Source organism: Theobroma cacao, chromosome 2 (genome assembly GCF_053813885.1).
Source record: "Theobroma cacao isolate CCN51 chromosome 2, ASM5381388v1, whole genome shotgun sequence".
Lineage (NCBI taxonomy): Eukaryota > Viridiplantae > Streptophyta > Magnoliopsida > Malvales > Malvaceae > Theobroma > Theobroma cacao.
Genome location: NC_142640.1, coordinates 6,838,537 through 6,852,032, shown reverse-complemented (window position 1 = coordinate 6,852,032; position 13,496 = coordinate 6,838,537). Strand labels below are relative to the sequence as shown.

The 13,496-nt window shown below is 36.4% G+C and overlaps 2 protein-coding genes and 1 pseudogene across 2 annotated transcripts; all 3 read right to left on the bottom strand.

Moving 5' to 3' along the window:
- Positions 1-1,819: 1,819 nt before the first annotated feature.
- LOC108660970 (transcription factor SAC51-like) lies at positions 1,820-4,172 on the bottom strand. The gene is made up of 2 exons (XM_018116257.2): positions 4,032-4,172; positions 1,820-3,948 (listed from the first exon to the last, which is right to left on the bottom strand). Exon 2 carries the CDS (start codon positions 3,929-3,931, stop codon positions 2,786-2,788), a length of 1,146 nt encoding a protein of 381 aa, XP_017971746.1. The 5' UTR covers positions 3,932-3,948; positions 4,032-4,172; the 3' UTR covers positions 1,820-2,785.
- A 4,215-nt stretch (positions 4,173-8,387) lies between these two features.
- Positions 8,388-9,666, bottom strand: LOC18608229 (mitochondrial uncoupling protein 5 pseudogene; annotated as a pseudogene).
- Positions 9,667-10,553: 887 nt separating this feature from the next.
- FKBP12 (FK506-binding protein 12) lies at positions 10,554-13,210 on the bottom strand. Its single transcript, XM_007042809.3, has 5 exons — positions 12,819-13,210; positions 12,582-12,615; positions 12,422-12,483; positions 11,397-11,449; positions 10,554-10,848 (listed from the first exon to the last, which is right to left on the bottom strand). The coding sequence occupies exons 1-5, from the start codon at positions 12,904-12,906 to the stop codon at positions 10,747-10,749; spliced, it is 339 nt and encodes a 112-aa protein (XP_007042871.1). The 5' UTR covers positions 12,907-13,210; the 3' UTR covers positions 10,554-10,746.
- Positions 13,211-13,496: the final 286 nt, after the last annotated feature.

Sequence of the window (13,496 nt, the reverse complement as noted above, 5' to 3'; positions counted from 1 at the left end):
CATTGGCATTGAAAATAATCCATCGATGAAAGGGCATATGTAAGAAGCTCATGTTTTCCTTTTCTCTCTTTTTATCTACATTTAATTTTAATTGATACTTCAAAGTTATTATGTATCAATCTCGTCATTTATTTATTAAATTTTTATAGGTAATTTGTTGATATTAATATAAAAAAATACATTTTAAACCTACAATTTATTAAACTTTAATGTGTTTGTCTATAATTAATAAGAGCATTTGAGTATTTAGATCATTAATTGGTATATAATTTTCTGCTTAAAAAATAGAATTCGAATATCTCTTCTTCTAATTATAAAACAAAAATTCAATAAGGTGATCCCACATCACTTACCCAAATTAAAAATTGTAAGTCCTATACTTACTTTCCCTTGAATACAAACTTGTGTGATCTTGTTTTTCTCCTTATTAGTGTTTTCATGTTGGAATGTCCCCATGCATGCCTTGTATATATATGTGGCACCCAAGTAATGGTGACTGTTTAATTGCAAAAAATAAAAATAAATAAATAAATAAAACCTTTTTTTAATTAAAATTTTAACATTTATGTGGAGATTTTACTACCCTTGTATAGTTGCAGAAGTGGGCATGTTGAAGTTCGCAAGAGGTGGGAGACAAAAACTATGTAGCCTACAGTGTAGGCACTTATAAAAGAGATGCATGCACCAATTCCCTCAAAAGTCCACTCTTCATACAAAAAAAGGGTGCCACTGCCACTGCCACTGTCTGCTGCAAAGTTACTTCCATCTCAACTGATGAGTGATTTTTGGGCTTGCATTTTGAAATCATCCTGGAGTTTAGCTTTGCTTTTATCTCTTGCTACACCACCACAATGTCATATCATTGAATTTTTTGGATTCATTAAATAATAATAATAATAATGACAAGTAAAATTAAAATAATCATTTCTATTTTACTATACACTTTCATGCTTCACTCACAACTTCCATTAGAAATGAATGGTATACCTCACAGGTAAAGTTTATATACATGGGCATTTTCTTTTTATCCCACTAAAAATCTCATATTAATTAAGTTGAAAATATTTTAAACATATAAATGTAATAAATTTCTTTTAAAATTTCAAAACTAATTAATGTTGTTTTACACTTATTGACCTCTCCATTATAATTTAATTATCTTACCCATTGAGCACCTAAATATATATAGAGGATACGGTTAACAAGGTGTAGTATTTGTTGTAAATTAATCCCTTGAATTGGTACATAGGACTTAATCTGTCAGGCCCAAAGAGAAGACAGATCTAAAATCTGATCCACTTTGCAACTTAAAGATAAGGATTTAGAAAGAAAAAAAAAAACATTCTATTTGTCGAGCGACTCCTTAGCTTAGCTAAGCTTTTTCTGTCTTCCAATTCCCCCCCTGGAAGGCTGGATGGAACCTTCTGCTCCTCTCTCTTGCTTTTTCGCCTACTACTTAACTCTCCAGCCCATATTTACATCAAAACTGGTCACTAGTCACCATCCTCATTATCATCTGCCACCTTCCTCATGAATGACAAAGAGAAGGAAAACCCAAAACAAAGAAAGAAAGAAAGCATGCAGAGGTAAATCCACACGAGATAATTAACAGCCACAATTATTATGTAGTGGCCATCATTAATGTCTTCATTATCATTGTATAGCAAAACATGAATATCCTTTGCTCGCTTTCATGGCCGAATGAACAAACCTACTACTGTACATGAGAATGGATATCTTGATTAGCTCGCTAAGAAACGACTTCGGAAAAAAGCAAGCTTTGAACATGATGTTTTATGCACATGTTTTAAAGGACATACCTTGCATATTTTCTTCTTGTCATTTTCATTTTTTAAGTACCAAAGAAAACACAACACATCCTTTTCCATTCACACGTACCATTGAAAGTGATAGTACAACAAATTCATAGTTGGAGCCAAAGCTCAATCGTTCACGCTCCAATTATCGGTACACACATCTTCCAACTTATACAAACAAAAAACCCTGCAACACCAGAAACAAGCCAAAACGTTCAGACCACGGACTATGGTCACACATCACACCGTATATATGCTGTACAATGTTACCATATCTTCTCAAGCACTCACGTGAAAACAAGCCAAACTTTTCCTATATGATTTGATCAAAGATGGACCCCAAAAGAGACAGAGTATGCTCTCCATGCATGTATATATCCCAACCCAGGAAACTTGTCTTCACACTTTATGGGGATTAATATCAACATGATGTGTTTCCAAGGTAATGAGAGAGGACAAAGCGTAAAATCAAGTGAAACAAAGAAACAGGGTGGATAGTGGGACCCGAGTTACCTAACGCGCATGCACTAAGTCCATGGGAGGGGGGCTCTCAACGCTTCCGGAAAAGGGGGGCCTCGTTTGACAGCACAGACCACCACTAGCAGCCTCCCCATGCGTTCAAAGCCTTGGTGACTTTTTTGTTATTTTTATTTTCCTTCTAATAAATCCCATCTAAAAGCAAAAAGATAATCATTTCTGGTCAACAAACAAAACCCCGTTTTTCCCGTCACCTCCTTTAAGCAAAAGAGAGAATAGCATCCCGTTACTTACATCACCTCCTTTATCGGCCCATTATATACACTGTACAGCTCCTTCGGAAAGTAAAAGACGACAAACGGAGGACCCCACAGAGCAAAAGCCGGTGTAGTGATTTCAAATTCATCAATCATTCAAGCCAAGAATTACTTCTTTCTCATCCTTACTTTCCACCATTTAGCCAACAACTTACTACAAGGAGAAAGTGCGAGTCAGTAGTGGCTCAATCCTAAACTCTTGGCTTCGAGCTTTAAAGACTTCAAGTGCTCTATAGATTCATCAAGGACCAACAATGGGTTCTTTCCCCTGGCACCAGGTATTATGCTCTCCAGAATTTTTAATGTGAAGCGAATCTTATCCTTCTTTGACTGTTTACTACGTAAACTGGAATCAATTTCCTCTCTTTGATTATGTCCAATGGCGTAGCTTGATTCTGCATCACCATCATACTCGTGAGAGCCTTCCAATTTCACTGAACAAGCAGTATCCACCATTGATGATTGCTTATGCCCACCATTCAGCAGTTTTTGCCTTTTGTTTGGACCATCAGAGCTAGCAACTTCCTCCATTACATCACCAACTTGGTCTTCATTCTGGTAGTTTCGTTTAATTGGAAACGGAGAGTGATCAGTGCTCATTACTTCGTCATCATCACCATCATGATAATCATCATCCTCTTCATCAGAGTAAAGTAAGGCATTGAGTTCTTCAGTATCTTCATGCATCTCACTCTCTTCAACACTCAAATGGTTCTCATCAAATTCCTCCTGTAGAGTTGGTGGTGTCGGAGTAAAAGGACTCATTTTAACTGCTTGCCCTTCATGCAAATCAAGACAAGAAGCCGGTTCTGTAACAGCAGTGGTTGCATATTGAGATGTAGGGGGAACAGAACCATATATCAACCTTGTCTGACTCCCTGACTGATCAAAAATTACCAGTCCTTTCTGCAAGAAGCCAGACACCACATTAGCTGTAGCCCTGCCACTGTACCCTTTAGCAATCATCAATTGCTGTTCTTTGAGATATGAACCTAGAGAGGGCAATGATGTTGGGAAACAGGGGTATAACTGCTGAAGCAACTGATCAGAATGATACTTTTGTTCTGTTTTCAAAGTGGAAATATCTGCAGACCTTGGCATTGCCATAGTTGCAGGAACTGCATGAATGCCAGGATTTATACCAGGAACTAGAGACCCTGGCATTGACCTACTCACAGAAAACATGTGAGTACTGGGATTTATACATGCAGGCAAACGTTCTGGTTGCCTGGGCTCTAATGATGTGCTCATGCAACTTAATTTGGGCAGTTGCCAAGTAGAATGCTGTGGGAAAAACCAAGAATTGTTGGTCTGGACCATCCAACTAGAACAACCACCTGCAGATGACAAATAAGAAATAAATTTTTTTTTCCAGGAAATGAACCAATAAACTAGCAGCAAACAAGGGATGATAACATACCAGGATATGAACAATGCTCAATCTTGTATTTTCAATTCTTTAACGCTTCTTTGACAAACAAAAGTTTGAAAAGAAAAACTAAAAATTCCCGCTAGATGATATAACACACATATGAAATCGATCTACGTGACAGGTTTAAGCAAATGACGAAAGTACTCAGCCTGAAAACAGAAAAAATTAACAGGATATCAATTTAAGCAAACACTTATAAATTGATTAATACAAATACTTAATTGGGGCAAAGTTAGTCAGAGAAAGAATTAAATGAAACTAAAATTCAACTAACCTGGCAATCCTCCATTGGTTGAAAGCATGCAATTACTCTAACTACAATTGTTGATTTTCCAGCAATCCCGTTTTCATATTTTAATGCTCGAAATCTCGTTTGACTTGCTGCTTGGCACACCATAACTACTTTCTTCCCTTGGATTACTATCAATTTAAGATGTGAACAGAAACAAATTCCCAAATAATAAAGCAAACGGAATCCACCCAGCCACAAGACCAAGAACTGATCTAACTTGACTTAAGAAATGGTATGAAATCAAGAAACCAGCAGAAGGAGCTTGAATTATGAGTAGTATTTATTCTAACTAATCCTATATTGATCACGGAAAAAGATAAAAAAGTGGGTAGATCCCATGGATGGCTGAGCAAAGAACAGCAAGCTGATAAAAAAACTAAGGTAAAGTGAAAGACGTAAACTTTACAAAATAACTCTGCAGTATAAATTCCAGCGCACAACTTTACGAAACACATCAATCAAGACACTCAACCAAGGCATCTTGTCTTCCTTCTAATGTTTCACCAAATTATCCACAGCTGCTGTTCTTATATTGTACCCAACCCAATATTCTCTGCAAAAGAAAGGTCTCATAAGAACAGAAGCATGACCACAAGAATTTACAAAACATAAACTACGAATAAGCAAGTCAAAACAAAAAACCCCACTTGTTTGAAGAGATATTGCAGGAAAATAAGGGACAAAATGTAAACCTTAGACTGGTCAACAATGCTAACATTAAATAAAACAATCATATCCAGTATGCTTGATACATTTCTTTCTTAGAACAGAAAAGGTAGTTACATACAAGTTCCAATTTCATTTTTCTCCCACCATTTCTTATACAAGCATTACAATCATGAGAGACTTTTTTTTTTTTTATATCCCTCAGCTGAATATATGCACCAAGCAGCACTTAATTCTAGAATTAAATGTAAATAAATGGAAGTAAAATTTTATAGTATTGTTTGAGGTTTTTAAAAAAAGGAGAAATCAAAACTTAACCATTTCCAATGTTAAACAGAGTTTGTTGTTTAAACTGAGCCCATATATCAAAATTTGTGTAAAATGAAAATCAAAAGTTCACTTCTTTTTCTTTCCCTATGCTTTCTGAGCAACTAAACAGAGCCTATAAAACCAAAAAAGACAGAACAAATAGAAACCCCCCAAAAGAAGGCTAATAATGAAAATGATAAAAGTTTTAAAACCAAACTGAAACTCACTATTTTTCTCTTAACTTCGGAAATGGTCTCAACAATGAAAAAGAGGATAAAGATATAAGCATAAGCTGTAATCATCAAGCAGAAGCAACAGAAAATTAAAACATAACAGTAGGAACTTGAAAACAAAAAAAAAAAAAAGAGTATACAAAAGATGGTAAAATCAAGCACCCAAAAACATTGATTAGATAAAACCCAAAGAAGCTTTTTCTCCAAAATATTCTCAACAACTTAAAAAAAAAAAAGGTCAGATAAACCTCCATGGGAGGATAAGACACTTAAAACCCAGAAGAAAAATATGAAATATAAACCTTTTTTCTTACAAAAGAAGCAGAGGACATGACAAGCCCACGAAGCTATAGGTGAAGAGAAAACATAAAAGAACATGCAAAAATGAAAAAAAGAAGGAAACTTTAATATAACAAACTTACAGAAAAAGGACCAGCCTTGCTATGGTGGGATCCAAGGGACCAACGAGTTAAGCTGAAGACAGAATCTTAAAAACTACGAGCAAAGGAAGACAACAGTTTAAACTCTGGAGGCAAAGGATCTGTGTCTAAAGAGGTAAATGAGTTAAGAGATGCTAAGAATATATAGACAATTTGGATGACCATTTTACCCTCTGTTTTTTCTCTCTCGCAATTATTGCTATGCATTTTTTTTTACTGTTTCACAGTTTCAGTTACAGTAGTTGACCCATGTTAGTGGTTAAAGTAACCTCTTCTGTAAGTCTTTTTAGTTACCGTTGAACTTTTCTATGGAAGAAAAATAAAAATTTGACTGAACCTAATCAGAAACAAACAGACTTTATTTGGGCCAGGCCCACTTACTGACCCATATCTGTTTTCCTCATCTAACTATTTTAGGAAAGGGAATCAATAATACCAAGTAAATAATTTTTTTCATCTTACTCTCACACCCGAGAAATGATTAGATAAACCATTCTCATCACTTGGATAATATGCCTACCCAATAATAATTTCTCCTCACCATGACAAAGAAGCCAATGACTCTTAAAAAAAAAAGAAAATTAAAAAGCTAAAGTTTGAGTTAATGATAAATGGCATTGCAAGTGGTTAAGGTTGTTTTGGATTGCAAGACTCTGGTCAATGATTTATATGTTTTTCTTTACCAAAAAACTCAAAGCATGTACCATTTTCTATAATGTATTGATAATAATTAGAACATGAATCACAGAGACATAAACATGTGCCATTCACTCATTAACAATCTAATCCACTCATTAGCAATCTAATCAGGTGATTACCCAAAATTTCAAAGGCAAACCAAGCTTTCTTTTTACAGCTTCTAACCAGTAATGAGTAATGACCCACAAAAGAATGTAAAGTGTCACTTGGGATGGACCATGGAGAGATTATGTGCAAGATTCAATCAAGTAGTAGCTAAGCTCTCTCTTGCTTTTGTGCACACCACCAACAACCATAATTCCAATTTAATTATAATCCTCGTGTATAAAAACCTCAAACCCCCAAAACAAAAAGGTATTATAAAACAAATAATTCCAAAAGGAGCGAATTTGCAAAGTGGAGAGATTTAACCACTTAATAATTTATGTATTATTTAAGTATTAAATTATGAATGATAAAATCCATTTTGTTGGCTTTATTGCTTAGAGTGGAGGGAACAAGTATTGCACACCCAAGCTATACCTATTCATCCTATTATTAAGGTCTGCCCTTTTGCAGGCACTAGGAAATGCTCCAAAATTTCATTGAGAAAGAATGCTGGAAGTAAGGGATTCCTCTTGCCCTTGTGCTAATAAACATTAAAATAATCAAGAGTTCATCAATGGGCTTCAATAATTTCTATTTTAATTGGAATAGTGTTGGAAGTATATTGAATCAATCACTTGGCAATTCAATGGCTGTGCTTTATAAAAGTAGCCATGGTCAGAAAGCTTGGGTGGAGAGGGTGGATAAAGCAAAAAGGATATACTAGGATTTTTGGGTACCAATTCTTGTGCTATATATAATATGCAGATATACTTTTATTTAATTTAAGAGATGAGAATGGAAGTCTACATATATTTAGCTTTTGGTGGTGCGCTTGTTAGTGCCAGCGCTGATTGTGGCAGTGATGTAGAATTTGAGAGTACGGTTCCTGAAATTTGAATACATTCATTATTTTGATTATTCAAAAGAAAAAGGCTAAATATATACTTGGCATTCATTCTATAACTAGATAATCTATGGGTGGGGTTACCCATCATCTTCTCATGCTGATTTTTACTTTTGTGTAACTACATTACAACTATCTATCGACCATGTAATTGGATTTATTCAATTCTTTTATTGAGAGGTAGAAATTCCCTTCCCCATAGTCATATATCAACATAAGAAAATCACTAACGAATGGTTGGTGAACAAACCCAGACTGAAAGACCCTTATAGTCTATGTGAAATAATATTTTTATTGCAAATTACCTATGCCAAGGCAAACACATATGGATGAACCTTGGACCTGTAATAACCTTCTTTAGTCAACAGTGTCTCAGTGTTTCTTAATTTTTATTAGCTTTCCCCACCCTGCTCAAGATGGTTACATCTTATGAGAATGATAAGAGATACAAATTCTGCAATGGAGACTTGAAAGAGAAGAGAAAAGTGTGAGAAGATGTGTTGACGCGTGGCTGCTTGAACCAAATCTTTGGATGGGATCTGTTTTCCATCTGATATGATTGTATTTGGGGATGGTATACCCTCTCTCATACTCACCATAAATTTACCATCCTTAAACAGTTTCTCATCGTTATGAATGCCTTTAAACTATGAGACTCAGACCCAAATTGGCAAAAACAATGGAAACCCAAAATTCCATGCTTCAAAATGTTCCTTGTCACCCATAAATATAATTGATTTTTGATTTCATAATTCAGTCATTGCAGATACATTGGCCTCTTAAAGCTTTATCCTCAAAGAATTGAAAAGAATGCATATTGATTTGCAAATTTAGAAGGTTTGTATGATAAAATTGGAGGATTATATAAAATTTGTTCTTCATTGTTCGCCATCAAAAATCTTTGAGGAGTTTCCTGACTTGCTCCAATGTGACAAAAAGCACCACAGTGAATGGTCCTTGCCTCGAAATTGTAGGGATGAAGCCCTTATACAAGGCCATAGGCCCCTCTGCCCTCACTGTCTTCAAAGCACAGTCCAATGCACCCGAGTAAGGCGGCACCGCCCCCGGCGCCACCTTCATATTCATCACCCTTGTCTTTATCACGTCAATGGGGTTAGAAGCCACAGACGCCACGAACCCCGCCGCAAAGCTGGCGGTCACGTGGGTTCCAATCCCATCACTCATCACACCCTTCTCCAGTATCATCTCCTTGATCTGATCGTAGGTGGCCAGCTGTGATGCGGTGACGATCATGGCACGGTTCACTGTAAGAGCTGAGCCGCGCCACAGGCTTCCGACACCTTCTTGTTTCGTCATTTGTCCTAATGCATCAATTACGCTCTTGTAGTTGCGTCGCTGATCAATAGGAAGACGTCCATCAGCTTGCATACGAACCATTGCTACATCAGCAGGGTTGCCAACGGCTGCACCAACGCCCCCGGCAATAAGGCCAGCCGCTATCTTGCTCGCAAGTGGCAAATTCCGGCTTTCTTTGTCAGTCCATTTATTTTTAAGAATATCGTAAAGTCCCATACGAGTGGTGGAATATAGGGTTTGGCGAAGTATGGTGGCGGAGACGCCAGAGAAAAGTGCTGCCACACCTTCTGATTGGATGATACGGGCACCCATAGAAATGGGACCAACACGAGGCTGTGAAACGACTTGGGAGATTGAAACGTTACCAGCGGTGGAGTTCATAGCGAGTGCTGGACGATAGACTTGTACTGAGGGATTGGGGACATGGGACTCACCTTGAAGTTGCATCCGAACCTTGATGAGGTCAAGAGGATGTGTGGAAGCGCCGGCGACGATTGATGCGATGCCTCCTTCGACAAAACCTTTTAAACCCATGTTTCTGTTTTTTCACAGCTATTTTGCGGAACCAAAAATTTGTATCTGAGAGACGCTATTATAGATTTATAGAATGAGAGAGCCAAGAGAGACACTTGGGAGAGATGAACAAGTTGAATGGGGTGTGGCTGAAAGAAGTGAAGGGCAAGCATATTTATAGGCAATGCGGGGGTGAGAGGCAGTTGTGAAGAAGACAAAAGAAGGAATTGTGACGGAAACCCTTCGTTTGAATTATTGAAAGTTAACGCGGTCGCCTCACTATCCTTGACTCTGTAGCCAAAGGGCAGGGAGGTGTAGTATTATGACCATTATTTAAGTATTAAACCGTGTGATATTGACTTCGACGCCACTAATGATCAACTGGAGTAGTTATGTTGCTATCAACATAATAATGGCTAAGCCATCTGCTTGGACGGCACCATTTTACCGGTCACCTATTGGCTATTGGATCCTTCAAATTTCAATGGTCTTAGTGCAGCACAGTTTGACAGTTTCAAGACAAGAGGCCTAGGGGGAGCACCAGCAACACTAAATGAGCCTTGCATTGCAATTGGGATTTTTAGATTAATGTCCCTGTTGGAAGAGATCAACTCTGGCTGGCAATTTGCATTCTAGATAACTGTGATCAGCTCTACCTCTACCAGTGACATGCCAGTCGTATGTTCTTTATTAGATTTAACACAACAATGACATAATCATTTCTTTTCTTTCACGGCTGGATGTTGCCGCTTCATCTACACGCATAGAGACTTCCCTGCTTGCAACTTGCTACAATTCATTGAGTGACAGCGAAAACCATGAGGCCCTAAACCATTGCTTTTGATAAATTATTATACAGATCATCATCTAAGCCCAAGTTTCTTTGCAACTCCTCTATATTTCAAGATGATACTAATTGCTCTGCTTCCTGAAACGAACCTTATTAGTACAAAATTCCAACGCTCTTGCGTATAAATTTAATTGGGCTAAACAAGCACAAAAGTACAATCTGGGCTGGGCTGAAAAAATGAACGATGAAAAGCTAGTGCGTGTAGAAACCCCAGTGGAGTTACTAATATTAAAAAATCTGTCACCAGTGAATTGCTTTGTCATACATAAATTAGATGCTCATACAGATACTCCTCAATAATCATACATGCTACCCGATAATATCCATATATGTTCATGGCACGTGACTTATTCAGGCTACATATTCTTCCAACAGTTACCAAGTGCCAAGTACTCAGTGCAAGGTTAGGACTTCAATCTCAAAATCAAGAACTGAGTTTGGCTGTATTCCCCATGCTGGAAATCCACCAGCACCATAAGCATAGTCTGGAGAGCACTGCAAACATTAAGAAGACTCATCAGAAGGTGCACAATTTATACTTTGCATCTTCAATGCCTAAGAAAAGGATGCCAAATAACGAAGACATGCAGGGATAAACTAAATGATTTTCTCCTCAGGTTCCATGTGAAAAACATTTGAGGGTAGCTAAAATACCAACTGAAAGAACAGGGTGAATGATAAACTCTTGTTTGAAATGAGAACAAATATTTCTAATTTCAACTACTCTTGATTTTGCATATTTTGAAAAACTTTCACAATGCCAATGCAATTTCAACAATTCAGATGTCATAGCTGAGGCAACAAAATACATACATACACACAGAGGCACCGACTTCTTTTCTTTTTAAGGGAAAAAAGAAAAAGAAAAAAAAAGAGACCACAATAGAATTGTGAGTCATCAACTTTGCACCAACAGGTTACTGCCTTTATGATATGACTCATCATTCATGGCATCAATCTAACCATTTAAATTTGAAGTTTCAAATATGTAATTGCAGAACTAACTACAAGTGAAATGAATTTAGAATTCAATAAAATAGTACCCGAAGACGAGCAACTTCTCCCACTTGCATTCCCATCACACCTTCATCCCATCCTATAAACAAAAAAATTTAGTTCTCCCAGATGAAATATTATGTACTGCACAATAAGGAGGAGAATGGATATAAATGTAGAAAGAAGAAAAAAGATATGCTATGTTATGAATGGAAGTCACCACAAGAAGCAACGCACATAATCTAATTTTCAAAAACATCAAGTTTTCTTCTTCTTTTTTGCCCCTTTTTCAATCAATATTGAGTTCAACTACATAGCAAACTATAGTCCTGTTCCCTTAGATAACATTTGCCTTCACACCATTTCAACCTGAGACCACTTTTGCAATGAAATGGGTGTCCCACCACCTACAAAGAGCACTTGCTTAAAGTTCATCCGGTTATGGTATCAAATTGCATGGTTACCATAAATTTAACATTCTTAATCAAGCAGCATGATTCTATCTTCATATTAAGCATAGAGAACAGAAACAGTACAAGTTCAATCATCTAACAACTACATACCTAAATGGCAGAAAACAATGAAACTTCCTCAATTCCCAAAGTCAATAGGTTTAATGTTCAACAAAAATAACGCACTTGCATCTATCAGAACTAAAGAGATAAACATATTCTATATGACATTGTACTTCCTCTAACATAATTGTACTATATTCCAAAAGAACAATTAAAGCCTTGAGGAAAAAAAAAAGAGTTTCACTTTTGTATCAGGTTAGACAATAATGGATGGAGGTGCTACAGTAGACAATAGTAAAAAACAAGTTCTACTAGACAACAACAATTATTCAACACTGAAATTTTGGTATGTCAAACTTTTCCTCTCACCTCAAACCCAATACAATTCACATTCATATATATATAAATACCCAATAATAATAATAATAAAGAAAAAGAGGCTAATCACTTGACAAGAAACATGCCTTCTTCTTAGGAAAAAAGCATAGAAAATTTTGGGATATTTATAATGGACTTTAGCAAGGTAAAGACCAAAACAATAAGCAACTAAGCTTTACCTTTAATAACAGAACCCTTGCCAATTTGGAAAGAGAAAGGCTGTTGTCCTTTATCCTTTGTGCTAAAAATGACACAAACAGAGAAGTAATTAATAATTCAGTACTAATAAACTTGTACAAGAACACCCAATTTGTCTTTCTGGTTGAAACCACTACTCACCTCCAGAACTTCTCAGACAGATTACCATTTTTCCCTGCACCCAAATAGAAACAAAAAACAGCGTTAATAGCACAAAAAGTAAGAAAATTTTTAATCAAATTTGGACTTTTAGGAAAAAACCCATATGATAAAAGAAGAAAATATCAATGATTAAAAATAAATGGCAACCGGGTTTTTCCCAGCCGGAGTGAAATAAATAAGAGTAAAGGGGAAAAGTGGAGATAGAGAAATAGTAACCATAGCCAGTGCAGTGAACGGTGACGGTCTGACCGGGGGTGGGTTTAGGACCGGTTCCGGGCCTGAGGACTTGCTTCTCAACTCCCATTTTCAGCTTAGATGGTGAGAGGAATTTTCAGGGTTTCGTTTGTGTCGTCGGCGGCGTAAACTGCTTGCGCTTTGGTTGTCAAATGTCAATATATAACTTGGCGAAGCCAGAAGCCAGTAGCTCAAAAGGGCAAAAAAATCTTGGGAAACCGGTTCCTAGCTACCGGTTTGACCGGTTTAATTTGTTACACAATAGTTCGTCAATCCTCGATGGAGTGACCGGCTAAAACAAATTTAGATTCCCACATAGTATTTGCTGCATCAGAAGTTGAGCCCTTCACCCGGCCGCTCCATCACTTCCCCAATCGGTAGAATTTCCTTGATAAGGCTACACTTTGACCTCCATATATATCCGCATATAACCTTTCTAAATTTATAGTATTTATAATTTATTTATACAATTAATAAAATGAAAATTATTCAATTTAAATATAATTATATTATTTAAATTGAAAATAAAAAATATCAATATCAATATTTATCAAATAAAATAAAATTTAAAATTAATAAATTTTAATCATCATACAAATTTCGATATTTATATAAATCAATAAATGAGTTTTAATCGTGTGTTAAACTGTATTAAATAAA